General features: G+C 56.5%; 2 protein-coding genes across 2 annotated transcripts; both read left to right on the top strand.

The window, feature by feature from the left end:
* Nucleotides 1-5153: 5153 nt before the first annotated feature.
* TNNI1 (troponin I1, slow skeletal type) lies at nt 5154-8055 on the top strand (the record flags this gene model as incomplete). Its single annotated transcript, XM_079546271.1, has 5 exons — nt 5154-5189; nt 5575-5706; nt 5789-5878; nt 6148-6324; nt 7948-8055. The coding sequence occupies exons 2-5, from the start codon at nt 5581-5583 to the stop codon at nt 8053-8055; spliced, it is 501 nt and encodes a 166-aa protein (XP_079402397.1). The 5' UTR covers nt 5154-5189; nt 5575-5580.
* Nucleotides 8056-12017: 3962 nt separating this feature from the next.
* On the top strand, nt 12018-19039 carry LAD1 (ladinin 1; the record flags this gene model as incomplete). The annotated part of the gene is given in 12 exon segments (XM_079546479.1): nt 12018-12162; nt 12269-12285; nt 12289-12300; nt 12304-12377; nt 14866-15006; nt 15163-15628; nt 16095-16238; nt 16744-16793; nt 17278-17350; nt 17657-17788; nt 18117-18206; nt 18941-19039. Coding segments are annotated over 12 exon segments (1443 nt in total).
* Nucleotides 19040-21214: the final 2175 nt, after the last annotated feature.

Genomic DNA, 21214 nt, shown 5'->3' with positions numbered 1-21214 from the left:
GCTTGTCATGTTGCACCATGCCCCTTCCAAGCAGATCTTGGATGGATTTCCACCCATCCGCCTCCCTCTGGTGTTGAGAATTGGGTTTTTTTAATAGGGTGTGCAGGGGTGAGCTGGGGGCACACTGTGTGCAAGCAGACCCACACGCATGGAGCACAGGGCAGCAGCAGCACCTGTGTGATTCCTGCAGGAAGGTTCTCAGTGGGGGGCTGGATTTGCTCCTTGTAAGGAGCCCCATGAGCTCTGCAGCAGTCTAAATGCTGCCCACATGAGTTAGCTGGCTGTTAGGGATGCAAGGAGTTCAAGGGGTGCTTCCAGCCCTCGCTTCCTAAAGCAGAGCAAGGACACACAGGAAGCTTCTCTAATGCTGTAGGAGGTGGGGAAACTGAGGCACAGCAGAGGGGTGAGAACCACACAGCCCCTGCAGCACTGGGACCCCGGGGGCACTGAGCACAGCTGCAGGTGGGCGCTGAGCCCTGGGATGGAGCAGGGTGCCTGGGGCTGCCTGAGTTCAAAGCCTGAAAATCCAGCTGTGCAGCTCTGTCCTGGGTTGGCACCCATGGTGCTGCGCTCAGCCCCTCGTTTGTCCTGCCCTCAGACCCTTCACAGCCCACCTTTGGATGCTCTCTGATAGCTTTATGTCCTCTATGTCCCTTCCATCCCCAGTGCCAAGCTCCAATTCCACGCCTGGAGGTGATGTCCCCAGGTCTCTGAGCTGTCCCACCCCCTCCCACTCAGCCCACAGGGTCTCCCCCACCCCCAGCCCTGCAGTGCCCTCAATGTTTGGGGTTGGCTCTGAGTGTTGGGATGGGGATGGCTGTGTTTGGGGTGTGAGGTCCCAGGGGACAGCAGAGGCTCAGCTGTTGTTTCTAACTCTGTCCTGGCTGCCCTGGGAAGCCCGCTGGCTCTGTAATCACCTCTGGGGTCAATGGAAAGGGAGACAACTCCTGGTAGAAGAATGGATGAGTGGGATGGCCCCAGGGCCAAGAGCTGGGGATGGGACCCACCAGCACTGCTGCAAAGCCACATGAGGGGCAGCAGCTTTGTGTGGGGTGTCCAGCCACTTGTGGGGGTCGGTTGTCTTGAATTTGGGGCTCTGACACCTTCAGGATGTGGCACACAGGGATATGGTCAGTGGGCATGGTGGGGATGGGTTGGGTTGGATTGGGCATCTCAGAGGTCTTCTCCAGCATTAATGATTCCCAGGGTCCAACCTCCCCATACAGCTTTGGGAATTCAGTGCTGGCATCCATCTCCTCAGAGACAGCCCTGCTTTGAATCAATTTGTCCCAAGCACTGGGGGATATTCTTTTGCAAAGAATTTGACCTCAAACTGATCTTCCCCATAGATTTCCAGATTGTCCCCATCCTACGTATGAAGAGCTCAGAAAGCATCTCATAAAACTACAGGCGACATCTCATAAAGCAACCCCAGTGTCTCCAGGCAGCTCCTCACTGGGTATTAGACAGTGGTAGGGACCCAAAATGTCCCCATGACATCAGGGGGATGGGGACACCCATACCTCCTGCTGGTCCTACAGCTCAAAGCCTAGGGCTGAGAGGAGCCCCTCTCCCTCCCCTCCTCCTCCGCCCAGGTCCCTACAGAGGACGAAACCTGAGCCTGGAGCCAATGGCATCCCAAAATTGCCTGCGCTGCACCCTGAGCCCCGGTCCCCAGGCAGGGCTGCGGGGAATGCAGGGCCTTTTGTCACCAGCTAAATTTGGTTCCTCTGTGTGCACAGAACAATCCCAAGGAGAGATGCTGGAGGCACAGCCCCGCGGGCATCTTGCCTTATAAAGGACGGCCGTAACACCTCCTCCTGCAGCCTGGGATCCACCACGCTGATCCTGTGTCTGCTGGGAGCAGAGCAGGTGAAGCCAGGATGGGACTGCCACTGCCACTGCCACTGCCACTGCCACTGCCACTCTCATTGCCACCACTACCGAGCCCACAGCAGCAGGGGGGCTGCTGCATCGCCCCCCCATGGCACAGATCCTGCAGGTGTCCTGGCAGTGGGAGGAGATGGGAACTGCACATGTTCAGTGGGACATGGGGCTGCTGTAGCCCCCATCGCTGGAGCTGCCCCATGCACGCAACTGCGTGTCCCTCTGTGACCATAATAGATGTAGGATTAAAATACCAGGCATTGTCCTGCTGGGCTGCACGCTGGGGATTGTTTGCTCCTAAATTTGCCCCTAAAAATATCCTGGGAACAGGTGCTGCTGCCCTATGGGCTGCACGGAGCCTCCCTCTGTGGGGACACCCGGCTGGGGGGCAGGGAGCAGCTTAGGAGGTGGAAACTGCTTGAGCATCCCAACCAGGACCTGGCTGCTCCTGAACCACAAACCTGCACTCAGCTCTAACCAAGCAGCTGGTGTTGCTGGTGGAACCCTCTCCCCATCACCCCCACCAGTGGGGATGTGCACTGCTGCCCTGGCAGCCCCATAGGCAGCACTGCTGTGGGTACATCACTGCAGCTCATGGGCTGTGCATACATCAGCTCTTCACCCCATCTCCTTTTCTGCCAAAAAAATAAATAAAATTGAGAGATTTTCTGCAGAGAGAAAAGCCATGCAGAGACACGGCCTCGCGAGTTTTGCCTCCTTGCAGGGCTTGCCCAGCACTGCGTGGGAGAGGAGCGGAGTGGGAAGCGCATGGGCGCTGCTGCTGCACCCTGGATGCATCCATCTGTGCACACTGGGCAGCGAGCAGCAGCAGAACTGACCTCATGCAAACAGCAGGCGTTGCTGTGAGCGCGTTGGGGTCACGGTGCAACAAACCCTGCTGCAATGCACGCGTGTGCCCGAGGCAGCACCCCAGGTGTGCGCTGCACGTCACGGGGCAGTGGGGCTCGCAGTGCACCAGAGGGGATTTGTGCTATTTTTACTGACCACTTGGAAGCCAGCTGAGGGTTAACACTCCCCCTCCGCCGCCGGGCCCCGCAGTGCTCAGCTCTGCAGACACCAGGCACCAGCTCGCAGGTAAGAGGGTCCCCCTGTGGGATTGCTGGGGATGTGGGGCTGTCGGCCCCCAGCTGTGGCTGTCAGTTCCATCTGAGTCGGCCACCAGCGCCGTTCTGGGGTGGATTGAGTCCTTCTGTGGTTGCTTGGGGTCGCTGGTGGGAGCGGGGAGGTGGGCTTGGAGTGCACCCAGGGTGGCTGCAAGGGGATGGCAGAGCTGGCTGCGTTTGATTTTACAGGGTTATTTCTTTGAACGTTTTCTCTGCTTTTGTGTTTTATGAAACTTGTTATGGCTGGAGACGTGTGATCAGAGCAAAATGAGCTCGTCCCGATCGTGTCTCCATCAGAGAGCAAAGTCTTTTACGGATGCTCTGGGTCTGGAGCCCCCAGGTCCCTGACACGAGCTCACCAGGCGCGTCCTGCTGCTCCTCTAGCCCTCTGGGAAGCCAAATTAGAACTATTTCGCCCTAAAACTTGGTTGTCCTTGGTAGAGGTCGCTGGGATGGGGTCTGGCGTGGGTCCCACCTCCTGGAACGTGGCTTTGTTCCGAGGGGAAGGAGAGGAACGCCACGAGGCTCCTCCAGCTGCTGCTGCGCTGCTGGGGCACAAAGGGTTTTCCATCCCCCCTGGGGAATTCAGGAAGGTTGGGGTCTGCCCTCAGCCTTCCCCGTGTGTCCTCTGGGGTGTTTGCTGTGTCACCAAAAACCTCCAAAAAAAAGCGTGAAATGGGCAGCTGATGTCTGACTTTTGCTAAAAAAATACATATGTCCTATTTTTGGGGTTATTCTCTGTAAACGCTGAGACCCAGCAGGCTCTGTGGGATGGGGCTCCTGTGGGGATCTGTGGCTTTTCTCCCCCAGCTGCAGTGCTTCAGGTGAGAGTTTTGAGGCAGTGGAGACACAGGGAGGGATGGGGACAAAGTGGGGGGACCTCTACCCATATACTGTGCGATGCTCAGCCTGGGGGCACCTCTCCAGGACCAGAGCAACTCTTCTTAATCGTCCCCTTTGCTGTTTAAAATGGTTCCCAAATTCACTGGGGGGTGCAAAGAGGTCGATGGAGGTGGAACAGCTGAGCATGGAGGAACACCAGCAGCTCCACCAGCACCGGCGAGAGCCGTTTGCTACTGAGATGCGCCTTCAGTTTGGATGCAAAGAGGGAAGGAAGATTCGACGGGCATTTTCCCAGTGCTTTTCCCACCCCTGGGCTCACGCTGTGAGCAGCCAGCAGGGGCTCAGCACACAGCAGCTGCCGGGGCATAGGGTTACTGAGAGCATTCCAAGTATGAAATGGCGAGCGTTCTACGGTTGAGCAGCACTGGATGCTGGGTCTGAGCAGAGGGGGTGGGTGACCCCTCATTCCGCCCATCCTGTGCACACCCAGACCCACAGGTCCCCACCCGGTGAGGAGTGGGGCAGGCACTGGGAAGCTCCATGGGGCACCAGGGCTGCTCCCCTCCATTGGCAGCAGCGGACCGACACCGTTTTGTGGCTTGTTTCATCCTCCTCTCTCCTGTTTGTTGATTTATTTACCAACCCATCTCTATATTTGCTTGATTATTTCTGCACGTTATTTATTTATTTGTGCCTTTGTGTGTTTTCAGATCAGCCCAGTGCCACGATGCCGGAGCCGTAAGTAGTGCTGCTTCACCTCCCCCCGGGGCTCTCCCACTCCTACCCACTGAGATGCTTTTTCTCTTTTAATGGGGTTCAGATTGGAGAACGCATTGCTTGGGACCTCTGTGCTGTTCCCTTTGTAAAAAAAATCACCTCTCTTCAACTAAAAATGCATAGCAACCTCTGTGTCCTCATTGGAAGCTTGGAGCTTTCTGAGGTCAGAGGACCTGAAAGCACGGAATCACAGAATTCTGGCTTTTTGAGAGGGGACTTTCAGCTCCCAAAGAGCCCCATCTGCTCAGCCTGACTGCAGGCAGGGCTCACTGTGGGTGCGAGTCCTTGCACACAGAGACACTGAAACCAATGGCAATCCCAAGGGAAACTTCTGACTGCCCCCTCCTTCTGATTCCCACTCACTGATGCTCTGTTCTCTCCTCTCCTTCACTGCTCCTGCCCAAATGCGCCTGCCAGCAGGGAGGTGAGTGCTGCTCCTTTTGAGAGGGATCATGATGCTCCCCTGCCTTTTCTCCAAGTTGGTTTTCAAAGCTTTTTCCTTCCCCTTTCCCCTAGAGAAAATCCAAGATCACAGCCTCGCGCAAGCTCCTGTTGAAGGTGAGTCCCGAGGGCTGGAAACTCCCTGGGTTTGGTGGAACGGGAGCTGTGTGGCTGGTGGGATGGTGGTGGGGAACGGCAGCTCCCACTCCCACCTCTCTTCTGACAAAGCTCACTGATGTGGGCTGTGGCTGATAGAGCAAATCTCCCCTCCCTTCCCCCTGTGTGAAGCTCTGAGCCCTCCTGCTCTGCAGCCCCCGTGTGTTGGTGCCCCTGGGCTGTGCAGCACCACCCTGGGCGCTCCCCTTGCTGTGGCTTGGGGAAGTCTCTGCCGCAGCAGAGCAAAGGCACACAGGTGCTGAGGTCAGCATCCCACCGGCACCTTTTGAGACCTCAGCAGTGGGATCTGCCCATCCACACCTCCACCGTCTGCTTGTGCCCGCAGAGCTTGATGCTGGCAAAGGCCAAGGAGGAGTGGGATCAGGAGATCGTGGACAAACAGTCAGAGAAGGAGAGATACCTGTCCGAGCGCATCTCCCCGCTGCACACCAGCGGTCTCTCCTTGAGCCAGCTTCAGGTACATCCCTGCCCCAAGCATGGAGTGGTGGCTGTGCAGCACTGGGGCCTTTGCTCACCTCTCATGCTGTGCTTGGCTGTAGGATCTGTGCCGGGAGCTGCACGAGAAGGTGGAGATTGTGGATGAAGAAAGATATGACATCGAAGCAAAGTGCAACCATAACACTAGGGAGGTAGGAAGGGGAAGGCAACTTCCACACTCTCCTGATCACCCCTCGTGGGTCTGAGCACTCCTTCTCACGGTCCAGCTGCCATCCAGGTGGGCTGGGACAAGGCAGTGACAGCTCTGGGTGCAGGGAGAGGTGGCCCTAAGGGCAGAGGCTTGGATCCTGCTGGGACTTGGGGTCAGCACTGACTGCTGTTCCACCAAGGCCTCCTTCCCTTGCCCCCGTGCAAGGCTTCCATTCAGTGACCTCCACATCCTGCCTTCCCCATGCTGCAGATTAAAGACCTGAAGCTCAAAGTGCTCGACTTGAGAGGGAAGTTCAAGCGGCCCCCGCTGCGGAGGGTCCGCGTCTCTGCCGACGCCATGCTGAGAGCTCTGCTGGGCTCCAAGCACAAGGTGTCCATGGACCTGAGAGCCAACCTGAAGTCTGTCAAGAAGGAGGACACAGAGAAGGTGGGTGGATGGAGGGATGTGCAGTCAATAGGTATGCAGAGGTCAGGCTTAGTAAGACTATCAAAACAAATGGAAACGCTCACCAGGGCCATAGGCTTGCAGCAAACTCCCCAAGGATCAACCTCCAGAAAGAGACCCTTCCTCAGTGGTGGTCAGCACTTAAATGGGATCTAGGAGAGGTTCAGCCAGGCTCCACCCCTTCCAGCAGCACAGGTGAATTGGGTGAATTGCCTTCACCTGTGCTCCCACGGCTGACTCAGTGCCTGCCTCAGGTGGACAATCAGATGTTCAGGCTGTGATCAACATTTCCTGTATGAGGGACCTCCCAGGGCTGCCCTTGTCCTTCAGCCTCCGAGGACTGTCCTCATGCCTCGTAAGCCTCAGAAATAGCAGGTTGAGCTCATTGTGTGGATCATACGACCACCTGGGAGCTGTTGGGCTGCACCAGGTAATGGCAGATGATGGCAATGGAGGATGGTGTCTGTTGAGCTGCAAATGCAGAGTTTGGTCTTTGGTCTTCTTGGGTGCAAAGAGAGCTCTGATTTGGTGCAATCCCAGCTACAAACACCCAGGAGACTCCCAAGCACAGATTAGATAAGAGAGAGCCAGCGCAGCAAGCACACTTGGCAGCAGAGAGGCAGCCCAGCTCACAGCAGCTCTGCAGAGATAAGAGAAGGGAGTGAGTCCCAGCATTGCACTGGGACTTTCTTGCCTTGGCTCCTTGCTTTGGTCCACCTTGTGCTTCGTAGCCACAAGGAGATGACTTTCAGGTCAGACCATCCTGGCAGTTCCACACAGAGTGCTTTGACAGCCCCAGAGAGTCTGGAGGACTTTTTTTCAGTGCCTTGTTCAGGAATCGCAACTTTTTGGTCCTTCCTGGAGCAGCAACAAAGTTGGGACGTCCAGATTCCTCCTAGAAGAGCTGTGCTGCTATCCCAGTGCCTCTCCTCAAAGATCACTGCGTTTTACCTCCTGGTCCCAGCTCAGCAGTTTGCACAAAAGCTTCAATTTTCTGCTCATTTTTCCTTTTTATTATTTTCCCCCCGTTGTTGCTTGTAGGATGTATTTTTCAGCCCTTCGGACAGAAAACTGCACTTACAGGTCTCAACGCCAGGTGGTGATCAGATCTGAGTTTATTTTAGATGCCGTGAGACGATTTGGGAGCGCGGCTTGTAATCTATGAATGCCTGTGGGCCGGCAGAGCCGGTGCCTGGGCACGCACCCAGGGCTGCCTCCTCCCCATTCTGTCCTATTGGGTTCTCCCTGCACCTCCAGCACTCCCAGTCCCATCCAAGCTGAGCTCTCCTTGCAGTGAAAGTGCTTCTGCTTGCACTCGGTGCGCTGCTGTAGAACTGGAATAAGTCCCACATCAGCTTCATCCTCCTATGGAGAATTTCAGATTTTCATGCAGCTTTGGGTTGGTAGCCTCGTGCATCCAGAGCTCCCTGCTTCAGCTCCCCTTGGCCAGCCCCGCGCTCAGGGCAGAGCTCTGATGGAGGGGGCATTTGCAGGAGGGCAGCGGCTGGCCGCGTGCAGGGCTCCGTGCAATGGGGAGGGGAGCCGTGGGGCTGCCAGTGCTCTGTTCCCACCCCCTGTCCCCGTTGTCCCCCATCCCCCTGGCAGGAGCGCCCTGTGGAGGTGGGTGATTGGCGCAAGAACGTGGAGGCCATGTCGGGGATGGAGGGGCGGAAGAAGATGTTCGATGCTGCCAAATCCCCCACGGGACAGTGAGAGGTAATCGCAGTGAGCGTTATCCCGGCTGGGATCCCGGTTCCTTGGGCCGCTTTTTGGGAAGCTCCTCTTCTGGCCCACTGCTCTGCTCTGTTTCTCTCCCACAGGAGCACCAGGACAGAAGAACATCCCCAACCCTTCTGGCTGCCCCCTGGTCCCCCGCCTTGCTGCCCCTCTGTCCTCTTTGCACCCTGAACTCCCCACTGAGATGAATCATGTGGACAACCACCTAGGAAGGAGATCTGAGCTTCTTCCTTTCAGCTCTGCCTTTCTCCCCACTCTCAGTCTCACCCACACAAGATGTGCTCTTGGAGGGGCCCCCACCCCCTCCCAACTCTGCAGAGAGGGGACAGCCCCGCTCCCCCTATTCCCAAACCTCCAGCACAGCCTGAGATGTGCCCATGTGGCTGCATGTGTATTAAAGGATGGTCTCTGGGGCCGAACACTGCATGAGCTCATCTCTGCATTGGCCAAGAGTAGGTGCGGGTACATAGCAAGACAGCCCGGTCCTTTCCTGTGCCCTGGGCTCAGCCTTGCACGGAGATCATCTCTTCCAGCCCCCATCACACTGGTATCCCCAGCTCTGCTGAGCCCCCACCCCAGCCTCCCCATCCCCCTGTCACTTCCTACATCACTGCAGAAATGGGGTGGGTGCACCCCACAATCGTGTCTCCCACTTGGACGTGGTGCCTTTGGGATTGGAGATCCCAGTTCGGCCACGGTGCCACTGGGTGGGAGATCCACCATCACGACCCCAGCAACAAACACGAAGGGTTTCAGCTCTGACTGTGCTGCCCTTGTGGGCACTGTGCCGAGGCTGCGTCCTGGGATCCCCAGAGGGAACTCACACACATGGCTGTGATTCTGGCAGGGGAAGAAAGGTGTGGAGGGAGAGGCAATAACTGTACCTGACCGACTGGAATAGCTGGAAAATGCAGGGAGGTTTCATGGAAACAAAGCCTTCTTCAGAACTGAAACAGAAGCAGAAAACCCAAGCCGAGTTGGGGTCGAGAACGAAGCTCTGAGCTCAGCACAATTATGATAATTGGGTACTTTACAAACAGGGGTGGTGTTTGTGGGGCAGGGAGGGATGGCAGTGAGATGAAAGGCAATGGAGAGGTGGGTGCTGTGGGACCGGGCTCTGGTGGGCACCGCCTGGATGCCCAACACATCGCCAAATCCTCCACGCTGAAACGCCGTGTGTTGCAGCACAGCGATGCCCAGGGCTCACCAGCACACCCTGCAGCCAGGAATGCGCTCGCTGCAGGCTGTAGCTGGCTCTGTACGGTCAGATCGGGTTTAAATTGAGGGGCAAATAGAAAAAAAGTTCATCGGCTTTTCCAAATATCTTGTTTCCCCATCTCTGCATCCTGCTCTCATCCTTCCCTGGTGGAAACCCCTTCTTACCACCATGGATTGCCATGAGTGATCATGCACATTTTGCCCTGGGAGTGTTTGCAGCCCTGTTGGTGGTGGGAGCTGCAGAGGGAGGGCTGGGGGCAGCGGGCAGCCCTGGGTTGGGTGAGCGTGTCCCCACAGCCCCTCCAACCCCACGGCCCCTGCAGAACGCTGCACGAGGTCAGTGCTAGGCTGCCAGCTTATGGAGAATCTAAACTCTGACCCGTTGCTCATATCAGAGGGAATTCCTCATTAATTACAACTAATTTCCTGTGCTATGAGGGATGCAATCTGCCGTGCAGCTGCTTTCCAGCTGGCAGCATCAGTTACTTCATGTAATGCAACCTGAAAGGCTGCCAGTGACGCTGCTCCTGGGGGACAGCCGTACCTCTTCATCATTAGCTGTGGCCATGGGGCATCACAGGAGATGGATTCTGCCTGAAGAGGCCTCTGCAGAGGATGGCAGGAACCTGAAGGACTCTACAGCACCCCTAAGGCACCACAGAGGCAGCTGTGAACCAAGGCATCCAGTGTTTGTCTAAAATCTTTTCTTCCTTCCTTGGTTGGGATTTGCTTGATTTCTGAGCAAAAATGAACCGAGCTGGGATGCCTTCCTGCTTGGCTTCCCTCTTCCAGTGGAGGTACCTCCGTGCTCCCAGTTTCTCACCCTTCACACCCACCTTCCCCAGAGCTGGAGGAGTTTTAGCCAGGGAGCAAAGAGCGATGGAGGAGCAGAGCAGGGGCCGACGTCAGGACCAGCGGATGGGTGGAGGTGCAGGATGAGCTGCTGGGCCCCGGGGCGAGGCTGAGGAATGCCCCAATTACAGCACAATTATGAGAACTGGAAGCTCTCCACTGCCCTCAGCCAAAGAAACACGCGTGGGGATGAGGCACAGGACAGTGTTCCCAAGGGAAATAATCCTGGCCGATACTGGCCTGGCTCCTTAATGGGTATAAATGGGTGTCCTCTGCTGCTCTGCACCAGGTGAGGTTCTGGCCTCCTGCTCCATTCCCAGGAGCAATGGCTGGAAAAGCCACAGCTCAGAGGGAAAGTCCAAACAGAGATAAATATTGAGGGAATAGATGGGGAACAGTGATGATGAGATAGCAAAACCTGGTGCTAACTCTGGCATTTTCAGCATAGCAGAGATGAAGGACAATGATGAACGCGCTCAGAAGGTTCTTGCAGGGCTGAGATTTGGGGATAAAATGGCAGATGACCTTACAGGGAAGATCCAACATGAGTTTGTGCATAAACGACTGGCTCATGATTGGCCATTGCCAACGTTGGAGTGACAGTTTGGGGTTACAGCAAACACGAAAAAACATAGAAAGTGGAGGAGAAAGATGAGCTGACCGCTCTGGGGCAGCAAATGTCTCACACCAGTGGTGTCCTGATGGCTGGAGATCAACGCTTTGTGCTGCCAAACAGCTCAGCTTGAGGCAGCCCAAAGCAATGGGGAGGTGGGAGCTGTTCCTGTGGCAGGGAACAGAGCTGGGAACTCCGTGCTGGAGGAGAAACTCACAGAGGGGTCTTTAAGAGTCTCTTTAAAAGGGGTCTTTAAACAGGCTTCTGAGCTGAACATAAAGATCAGGGCAGTCGGAGGGGTGAGCATCACCAGTGCTGATCCTCTGCCTGACCGCTGTCCGCTAAATCCTGGCTACGATTTCTTCATCTTCATCATAAAAGGAATCACAAACCACAAGGTTTTATGTTCCTTTTCTCCACAGATCCTACCTGGGGGTGTTCTTTCACTGCGCTCAGCCTAATCCTCCTAAAAGTCCTGCTAAGTCCTGTGCCTCAGTGATATCCTTTGGCAATGAGTTTTGCAAGTAAAGCGCTCGCCGTGCATTAATCAGAAAGGTTCATTGCTCTCTAGCAGCTCGCTGATGCTGGACGGCTATATATAGTTTGTCAGCAATTAGTGGGACACTTACAAGGTTATTTAAGTAAGTTCTTTTCGTTGTGCCGCAACTCACGGAACTCCTTGTATGGGTGACAGCACTTGAAAGGCAACAGTGACAGCAAAGAGAAAGAAAAGCAGAACCGGCTCAGGGTGGGAGGCCCGTGGCACATAGATGGCCTTCAGAGATGGAGTTTTGCTCAGGAATTTTTGGTACAAAGGGACCACTGGGGCTGCTCAGGTCTTGGCACACCTGGAGGAATTGGGGAATGGGGTCCGGGGAGCAGCCAGAGGGACGATGGGTTTGTGGGGCTGAGGATGGGCGCCCCAAAATCCCCGCTGGGTCGGCTCCCTCAAGTCCTTCTGCCTGCTTCCCAATGCAGCAAAGCTCACAGCAATGGAGAGGCCACAAGAAGTCCAGAAAGAAAAAAAAAAGGCTTCAAGGAGCGTGGCACCCTCCCATCTCTTTGGGCACGCTCTGCACCCAGCCGGAGGTGTTTAATGACTGTTTTGGATCCCGGAGAGCCAGCGGCTGCCTCCTCCCACGCGCCCACGGTAATTCACCTCCTCCAGCCTCTCGCAGGAGGCGGTGACGGGCGCAGGGTGCTGGTAGAACAGGTTCTGGGCTGGGAGTTGTCTCCAAAACCCTGGGAGACCTGGATGGATCCAGCCCAGAGCGCGGGTCTCGCTGCGAGCCCTGGCACAGCAGGCAGTGAGCTGAGCTCTGCTTTGCGTGGCACTGCTGGGCAGGGCGGCTTTTGCACGGCGCTGCTAGTAGACAAATTACAGCCCTGCCTCTGTCCAGGTAGATAAGAGACCATGTGATGCAGCGGGGTGGAAAACGGGCTGCAGGAGGGTAAAGGTGCACAGGGAAATAACCTTGCAGGTTCCCTCCCTCCTCGGGCAGCCAGTCCACGCCAAACCACCTTAGCCTGGATGCTTGTGAGGTTTTGGGGCTGCCGGAGACCCACGAGAAGCAGTGATGTCTTTCAGCAGGAGGAATTGGTCTGACCTCTCCAGGTGGGTTAGGGCAGCGAGGATGGGGTCAGGGTGGGCTGCTGGCACTGCGGGCTGTGGGGAGGACGGGGGTTGCTATCGGGTGCTGGTGCTGCCCCATCAGTTCTTGGTGCTGGGGGGGTTTCTCGTGGGTCGGTGAGACTCGGAGTGGTTTTGTTTCTTCTGCCTATGGGAGAATGGAAGCAGCTCTGGAGAGTTATCCTCACCCCGTGCCAGCTGTGTTCCTGGTTTTGGGGTCCGTTTGCTGTTCTCTGTGCTGGTTCTGGGAAGGGCTGTGGGGTTTTGTGCTCTGCTGTGCTTGCGAGGCCCCCATTGCATGCCCAGGCTCTGCCCATCTGATTCATCCCCACGCCAAACCTGCCTGGCCCCATGGCTGTGCCCTTCCCGAAAGGGATTTGGGTTCCAATGGGAGCTCCTGGGCTGGGGGAGGTGGGGACAGGGGGCTCACACGCAGCCCAGGGACGTGGGGTCGGTGCCGGCATTGCACACACCCAGAGCTGGTCACAGTGAGTCACACACAGCCCACAGAGCGGCATAAATCCCTGCCTGGCTGTTGGCTCACCCAGCCAAACGGCCTCTAGGATGGCTGTAGTTTGGGGTAAAACACCCAATGGGATCAGCCCAGAACTGGGAACGGATCCCCCAGTGCTCAGGGACTGTCAGGGCGCATCAGTGCCTCTATCACCGGGCCCTGGGACAGATCCAGGGTGCATCCAGACCCCATCCAGGGCCACCTCCATGCCCAGCAGGTCCTGTGTCTGGCACTTGTACAAGACAAGAAGGCGGTTTCTCCTCCCATGAGATGAGACAGCATTCCCCGAAACAGCGGAGATGTCAAATATCTCAGCACTAATGATTAACAGGGCAGGAGAGGACAAGGCAGGGGAGAGCTGCCAACCTCCTTTTACTCATCTCTTTGAGGTTAAAAAAGGTAATACAGTGAGAAAGGAATCCCTCTTTGAAACAGCAGAGGGAAAGATTGGCAAAGCAAATCCATAGCCTGATGTGTGGATTATTTAATTACCAATAATGAGAAACTGCACGTCAGCAATGCCAGTTATGTGCTGCCTGCAGGAGCCAAACAAATGCGAGGCGGGGAAACCTCAGTTTCATTTTGGAGCCTCTGTGTGCAAATCAAAGTAACGCGGGCTCGGAGTTTTGGCTCTGTTGTCACTGTGGGAGGGACACACGGCAGCTCCTCTGTCCTTGCAAATGCAGCCGGGTGGCTCTGCAAGGGCAGCTGAGCTGTGCAGAGATGTTTGCAGGCAAATAGAGGGGAGCACTGCTCAATGCTGGGGATGCTCACAGCGGAGCCCCACGGCAGATCCCCAGCTTCCTCATCCATCGCTGCTGCACCCCACGCCACGCTGTGCTGGGGGTGATGGGGTGGAGGAAGGCAGCACACGCTGTGCCATGACCCCATCCCTGCTCTCCGTTCCGCACCGCTGCCCCTGCAGCCTCCCCGCCTCCGTCCACCAGGAAGAACAGAAGCTGCGAATGGTCGCGGGGGGTAATGTGGTTTAATTTATCACCCAACCTTCATTACACAGTAACTCACAGAGCGCACGGTGAGTCGCTGTGTCCGCATGGTGCTGGACCCGGCCGTGCTCTGACTTTCACGTTCTTAAAATCAGCTTCAAAGCAAATGCTGGGCCTGGGTGCAGCTGCACGGAGTGCTGTGCGGGGCCGGATCCTGCAGGGCTGCGAGTGTTCACAGCTGGGTCAGGGCTGGGGCTGCAGGTACACGGATGCTGTTGTGAAAACTGCACGGAAGCCTGGAAAATATTGCCTAACACAGTGGCAGAGAGAGCGGGCACAGTTTGCATGGAGAAATGAACCTTGTTTTCCAAACAGCTCTGTATTCAGGTCGGTGTTTCAGCCTCAAAGCCATCACTTTGTCCGGTGCCAAAATGGCTCTTTAGATGGGATGAAGAACGTAGGTATTTTGGTTTGAGCTGCGGTTATAACAAATTCCTGGTCCTTCTGGCTGTGGGTGCCAGGGGAGATCTGTGTCCTTCTGCCCCTGGGGCCTTTTGCACACTGAATATTAAAAGGCCATCCCCATAACCCACGTTGTGGCCACGACCTGCTGTTGCTTGTGGTGACCCAGCCGGGGTGTGTGGTTGGGATCCGTGCTGCGGTTCCAGGGCTCTGCTGAGTTACAGGTGAGACATCCTCACCCAGATAATCTCGCTTAATGTAGGGATTCCTTTCTGATGAACGCAGCCCTGAATGGGATACATTAGGAGTTGGAAAGTCAAGTGCTTGCGTTGGGAAACGTGGGGATCAGTTGGGTGGAGCAGGAGTGCTTTGCAACACACGGTTCGTGTTGGTGTCCCCTCCCCTGTGCTCAGCAGTCCCACACCTCGACCATGGTTGGATTTTTGGGTGGTCCTGTGCAGAGCCACGAGTTGAACTCAGTGATCCTGATAGGTTCCTTCCGCCTCTGGATGTTCTATGACTCTGTGATTCCACATCTCCTTCCAAACAGCCTGGCCAGGCAGAGGACACTTGAAGATGAAGAGGAGCAGCAAAGGGAGCGCCGGCGGAGGCACCGCAGCCTGCTGTCCTCCTCATCCGTGGATGAAGACCACCCCAGCCCCGGGAAGGACCCCAGCCCCGCTCCCAGCAGGTGGGTGCCAGGTGCCAGCCATGGCCTGGGTGCTTCTTGAGCTGAACTGTGCTGGAGCAGAGAGGTGCCCCATCGCTAGGTTAACCTCACCTGTGGGCTGGAAGCCTCCCCTTGGTGCTGGGTGCTGAGGTCTGGCCCTGCTTGGTCTCTCTGCAGGCCCCAGGCCCCGGTGAAGCCGATGGCTCCCGAGGAGGGCGAGGAGCGTAAGCTGACGGAGGTGCTGAGGACAAAAGAAGGGAGACGGATAAGGTCACCAATGGCAGTGTCTGAGAAACCGAAACAGGAGAAGGAGCAGCAGGAGGCAGGAATGAAGCCACACGAGGGGCAGGAGAGCATCACGGCTACAGAGCGGGGTCAGGATACAGCCCCAGCCCCAGCAGGAGAGCAGCACCCAGTGCAGAGCCATGAGAGGAAGGTGACAGCAAGAGGACGGCTGCAGGACAGAGAGGGACCGAGCGTGGGGACACTGCGGGGAGAGCAGAGGAGGGAGGAGGAGCAGCAGCGAGTGGCTCCAGAGCTGGGGGGCTGCCGGCTGCGCGAGGTGAAGATCCTGACCCGAACCAGGAGCTCCAGCACGGAGGAGAAGGCGGCCTCAGAGGGGACCTCACCTCCAGCCCAGCAGGTGAGCGGGACCTGGGCACGGTGCTGAGCCTTGGGCTGGGAAGTTCTGGGTGCTGGAAGGACAAAGGAGAACCAAAGGGTACCAGGAGGGAAAGGCAGCCTGCAGGCCGTTGGGGAAGGCGTCTTTGGGGAAGTGCTTCCTGGCCCCATGGTGCTGCTGGCTGAGGTCAGGGTCTGTCCTCGCCCTACCACACGCTTTAGATGGGTGAGGAGGATCCACAGTCCCACCTCCTCCTTTCCTCACTTTGCATGTGCCACTAGGATCGCCTTCTCCTGCAGCACTGCCAGTTGCCATCAGGTTTCCCTGAAGGGAATTTGCAAATCCAAAGCAGACAGCCAAAGTTTGGAGGGTCAGGATCTCAAACCACCATCTCCAAACCATTTCCACCCTGGCTTTTCTGATCAGTGCACCTGAACCTTCCCTGCAAACTCTGCATGGCTGCATCGGATGTCTGCTTTTTTCCCAGAAACCACCCAGGAATCCCTCAAAGGAGGGAATGCAGCCGCCTCCCAGCCAGGAGGAACCTACAGAAAAGCGGGATGCCCCTCCAGCTCCTGCCACCTACAGCACCTCCATCAGAAGAAGCAGCCCACGAACGGTCTCCTTTCGGGTAAGAGCAAAACAAGGGTGAAAAGAAATAACATTAAGGCAGTGGAAGATGAGAGCAAGGAAGGGTTCTTTGGTCTCCAGGCACAGATCCTCGTCCAAAATGTGCACTTGAAATCCACCCTTCGGTCTGGGCATTGCTCTTCAGTCTTTCTTCTGTTTCTGTTCTTCTCAGATCAAAAGTCTGCAGCATCAGACAGTGTGTTTGTGTGCCTTGTGCTGGAATGGAAATCTGTGGGAAGGGGGGAGAAAACAGGGAGCTCGTTGTCAGGGAGATCCCAAAAGGTCACAGACACAACCGTCCGCCCTCTGGCATTTCTGTTCTTGAGAATGCCAAATGAAAAAAAGAAACATCCATCCTTCTTCTCATTTCTTGATACCCCAGGTTTGAGATCTGGCTCTTCTGCAGGTGAAAGCAGAGCATGCTTGAGAATGGGGAAGCTGAGTCTGACCCAGGTTCTCTTGTTCTTATCTGTTGCTCCTAGATTCCATCCCCTTTTGTCTTCCAGGTGATCTCAAACAAACAGAAAGAAGAAAGTGAGAGTCCTCTCGCAAGAAGGTCAGAGCCCCCCACCTGCTGCCTTCATGGGCAGGGATGGTCCCTCCTCTGTTCTCAAAGGGGGGAGGAGGGGATGTTTCCTAACCCTGGGTCTGCAAAACGTTGGCCCCAGGCTGCAGGATGCTCAGAGGGATGCACAGCAAACTGGGAAGATGGGGACATGGCTCAGTGGGCGATGGGTCGATGGTTGGACCTGATGGCCTTAGAGGTCTTTTCCAAACTTAAGGATTCTGTGATTCTAAGACGAAGCCCAGATCTGGTTGTGCTGGAGACAGTAAACTGGGGAGCCAAGAGTGTGGGCCATATTAATCCCCACAGATCTGGGTCACGGTTGGGGATGGAGCTGCTTCCCTGGCACATGGGTGCAGGATGAGTGCCTGGGTTGGATGAACTCTCCTCCTACCAAGTGGAGCCCCCAGGGCCGTGGGCTGAGGCGAGGAGATCCTGGGGGCTGCATTCAACACCCTCCCCTGTTCTTCACCAGTGCGAGCATGAGGATCCCAGGCAGCAGCAGCAGCATTGAGGAGAAGCTGGAAAAGTACACATCAGCTGTGCAGGTAGAGAAACCAGGCTGGGAGGTGTTTGGAGGGAGGGAAGGGGTGGTCTGGAGCTGAATGAGAAGAGGGACTGAGCTTCACCAAAAAAAAAAAACCATCCCAACGGGGCTGAAGAATGTCTCGTGGAAAATGGATCAGCCTCGGGGTTTTAGGAGCAGAACTTTGGAGAGGGTCGTGGGGATGCTGCAGGGTTCTGCTGGGCAACCCTGAGAGCTGGAGAAGGTCAAGGAGGGAGCAGACTGTGAGGTCTGCTCTGCACCCCGGGGGTGAGCACAGCCCCCACTGACAGCCCTCCCTCTCTTGCAGCGCTCGGGCTCAGTGAGATCTTCCCTGACTGTCCAGAAGAGCCTGATGCTGACTTCAGAGGGGGTGGCCAGCAAACGCAACTTCTTCGAGGCCAGCGCTCCCAGCAAGGCAGAGCCGCTCACTGCCAGGAAGGTGAGGGGAGACATCAGCTTTCTAGGGCAAATCTAGGGCATTTTGGATACAGATGTGTGGACATCAATGTGCAGTGTGACAGGCTGCTGTCTAGATGGGTTTGGTGGGAGGTCGGTGGTGGCTGTGTGGGCAGAGCAGGGATCCGGCCACCGAAACTGCGTGCTGGCAGTGAGTGGGTTTGTATTTGGGGAGCTGGGACAGAGCCAGTGCTGGTCCTCACCTTCTGTGGATTGGCTCAGTCTCCCTGTGCCCTGGGCACAGTCCTGGGCTGTGTTTGTGCAGTGAGAGAGCTGGAGCTGTAACCCTGCTGTCCATCTCTGTGCCACAGGATAACCTGAAGATCCCGGGATCGGTGACGTCGCGCATTAACCTGTGGATCAGCCGAACTCAGGAGCCTGCCAAGGAGGAAAAGAGCAAGGTAACAGCTTGTGCCATCGCCTCGGGATGAACCCTGAGACCTGGCAGCCTGGTGGGACACGTCCCTGCATCTAGAGGGGCAGATGGGGCTGGAAGGGCTTGTAAGATCTTTGGTTGAACCCATTAAGGGCTCTGATACTTCACATGGGCTCTGTGGAGCTTGAGGACCTGCTGTGCACCAAGCTGTGCTCGGGGTCTGGAATGATTTACATCCTGTGTGCAGGATATTCCCCAGATGATGATGTCCCACAGCTGCGGGGACTCAGACTTGACTCCAGGGGCACTGATTTGGGGGAGATGGGGAGGAGACACTTTGGCTTCCAGGCAGCTTTCTGTGCTTGGAGAGATTCAGCAAGGACAAGTGCTGGGCAGATGTCACCCTATACAGCAATAGGATTTGCTGCTGCTGCTCATGGCAGCCTCCTGGTACAGGACGAGGAGGGGCAGCCCCAGTCGGTCAGACATGCCTGGGCACCCCAGCACTGAGCTCTGGGATTAGCACTGCCCAGACACGACTGCATGGGAGGCTGCACCGCCTGGGTCTGCCTGAAAGGGTTTTGCTTCTGGGGTCACTCCTGGGTAAAACTTTCCTCCTTGGTTGTTTTATTTTTCCCTTATAATAACACTTCCCACCGTGCACTTCCTGGAGGTTTCAGTGGGGTGGAAATTCTTCACCCGGAGGCGTGACGCATGGGGAAGACCTTCCTGTGCCTCTCACAATTCTCCTGTTTGCAGGACATCAGGAAGATCAACAGCCTGCCAAGGCGTGACGGCTGGGTGAAGCAGCCCAGAGAAACCCCTGCAGACCCCGAGGTAGATGTGGGGCTGCACTGAGAGCCGCCCTGGGCTGGGGCAGGGCTGGGATCTGCGTCACCCGGAGCCTCAGCCCCATTCCTCCATCGTTCCTTCGTTTGTTTGTTTTTTTTTTCCAGTTGTAACAATGCCACGCACAACATTATCAGATGATAAAAACTGTTCTGCTCTGAAGATCAAAGCCTGGCCCTGCCCTGCCGTCCAGCAGCCCATAGTGCCGATGAGTCCCCGCTGCCACCTGCGGGTGGAACGGTGTGGCCCGGGGTTCTCCGCTTGTGGGCTGGAAAGGAAGAAGGCTGGAAGTCCGTCCCTGCATCCCCTCTCCTCGCTCGCTGCCTGGCCAGGATTACCCAGACCTGGAGGCTCCCTGCAGACTCTGAGCAGACCCTTGCCTTGCTTTCCTACAGCGTTGTGGTGTCCTGCTCCCATTCCCTGGCTGTGCCCCATAGCTGTGCTTGCTGAAGGGATCTGCCCATCCCTGCCCCTTGCAGCAGGATCGTGTCAGCAGTGAGGCTGCACATCCATAAACTGTGCCCAGCCCCATGTGTGGGGCGAGGTGGGGGGCAGGGAGATGTCACCCCTCCCCAGGGCTGGCCCAACCAAAGGCAAAGGCTGTAAAGTGTGTGTGCCACTATCGTAGCCTGGAGACCCCAAAGACCCCAAAGCCACCCGGTCCCCACTGCCTGCTGCGCCCACCTGGGGGGACACCAGTTGCCTATGACACGATGCCCAAATCTTTCTGCCACAGGCTGGAGCTGAGCCTTCAGCAATCACTGCGTTGTCCAAATTCGGTGTGGGACCCTCCTGCTGCCCCCAGATCTGCTTTTGCTTGTTTGGCTTTGGGTAGGACTTGATTTTCTCGAGGACTGGGTTGTTTTCTAATAAAAGTGGCTCCTTCTGAAATGTTCCTGCTCAGCTAGGACCTGAAGGACTTGTTTCCCATCGTCCTGCAAGAGGAAAAAAGCAAAAATTAAGACAGATATCTCAGGGTGGAGGATAAAAGCAGTCTGAGCTTTCGTATGGCAGCATCTGGGGCTGTAGCAGAGGGTCGGGTCCGAAGCTCTGCCTTATCAGCGTCCCCAGCCCAGGGAGGTGACAGCTGGCTGGCTTGTGTCAGCCCCTCGGGCACTCACGTATCTCCATCCGACGGGTTTAAAATAGCAAATCTCTGAGGCCACACAATAGCTTGGGCTTATATGGGCTCCTGGGGGGGAAGGGGGAGCACAGAGGGGGCTGGGGCCACTGCTGCCGAAATAGCAGCTCACAAGTGTTGCATTCCTCTCTGGGCGCCGGGCACATTCCTGCTGGCTCTGCCCGCCCTGGGGTGGGCGCTGGGGGGACCTTAAAGCCTCTGCCCCCCAAGGAGCCCTTCCCAGACGGCCGTCAGCACCCACCGCTCTGTGGGACCTCGGCACAGGTAAGGCTGGGGATGCTCAGCTCCAGGAGGTGTTGATCCCGCGGGGGTTTGGCTCGTGGTCGGCGTGGTGCAGCTGCTCTCGTTGGGATGTCTTCCTGCTGTGCAGGCATTGCCCTGGGCAAAGCATCAGAGCCCTCTCTGTGGGTTTTTCGGCAGCAGTGCCAGCATCGTTAGGAGCTGGGAAGGATTTGGGGTGCGCTTGGAGCCCTGGTGGTGCTGGGAGAGATACGATGCCTGCAGGAGCACCAGCACAGCCCGCAGCGTGTGTCAGAGCTGGGGCACTCCTGGTTGTTCCAGAGTGAGCGTTCAAAGCCTGAACTGGAATATTTGTCCCATTTCTGTGTCAGTTGCAGAGGATGGATAGACGTTTTTTAGAGCCGTGTTCTAGCATACCGTGGGCTTTCCTTGTGTGCCCCTTCAACAGTTCTGGTTTTGCTGTTTTTGCTCAGAAAATGCATGGTGGGATCTGGTGATGCAGGAGTTGAATGGGAGTGCATCCTGGCCAGGAAGTGATCTCTGCACTTGGGAGCCCAGGTGCCAGCAGCCATGCAAAGGGTTTGGCTGAATTCTGGGGGCAGCAGAGCTGTGCTGTGCCCCAAATATCAGCTCAGGAGGCCGAGGGGCTGATCCAGAAGGCAGGGGGAAATGGCAGCAGATGGGCAGTGAACCCGAGGCAGTCGGGGCTGTCTTCTGACTTCATTGGTCTCCAAAAAGCCCCTCCTGAGTCACCGCTCAGCAGGGAGATCTGACAGCTGCACGGCACACTGAGGCATCCCCAC

The sequence above is a fragment of the Tetrao urogallus genome, assembly GCF_951394365.1.
Source record: "Tetrao urogallus genome assembly, chromosome: 24".
Taxonomy (NCBI): domain Eukaryota; kingdom Metazoa; phylum Chordata; class Aves; order Galliformes; family Phasianidae; genus Tetrao; species Tetrao urogallus.
The sequence above is the reverse complement of the archived record's forward strand: the minus strand, read 5'-3'. Positions and strand labels throughout refer to the sequence as shown.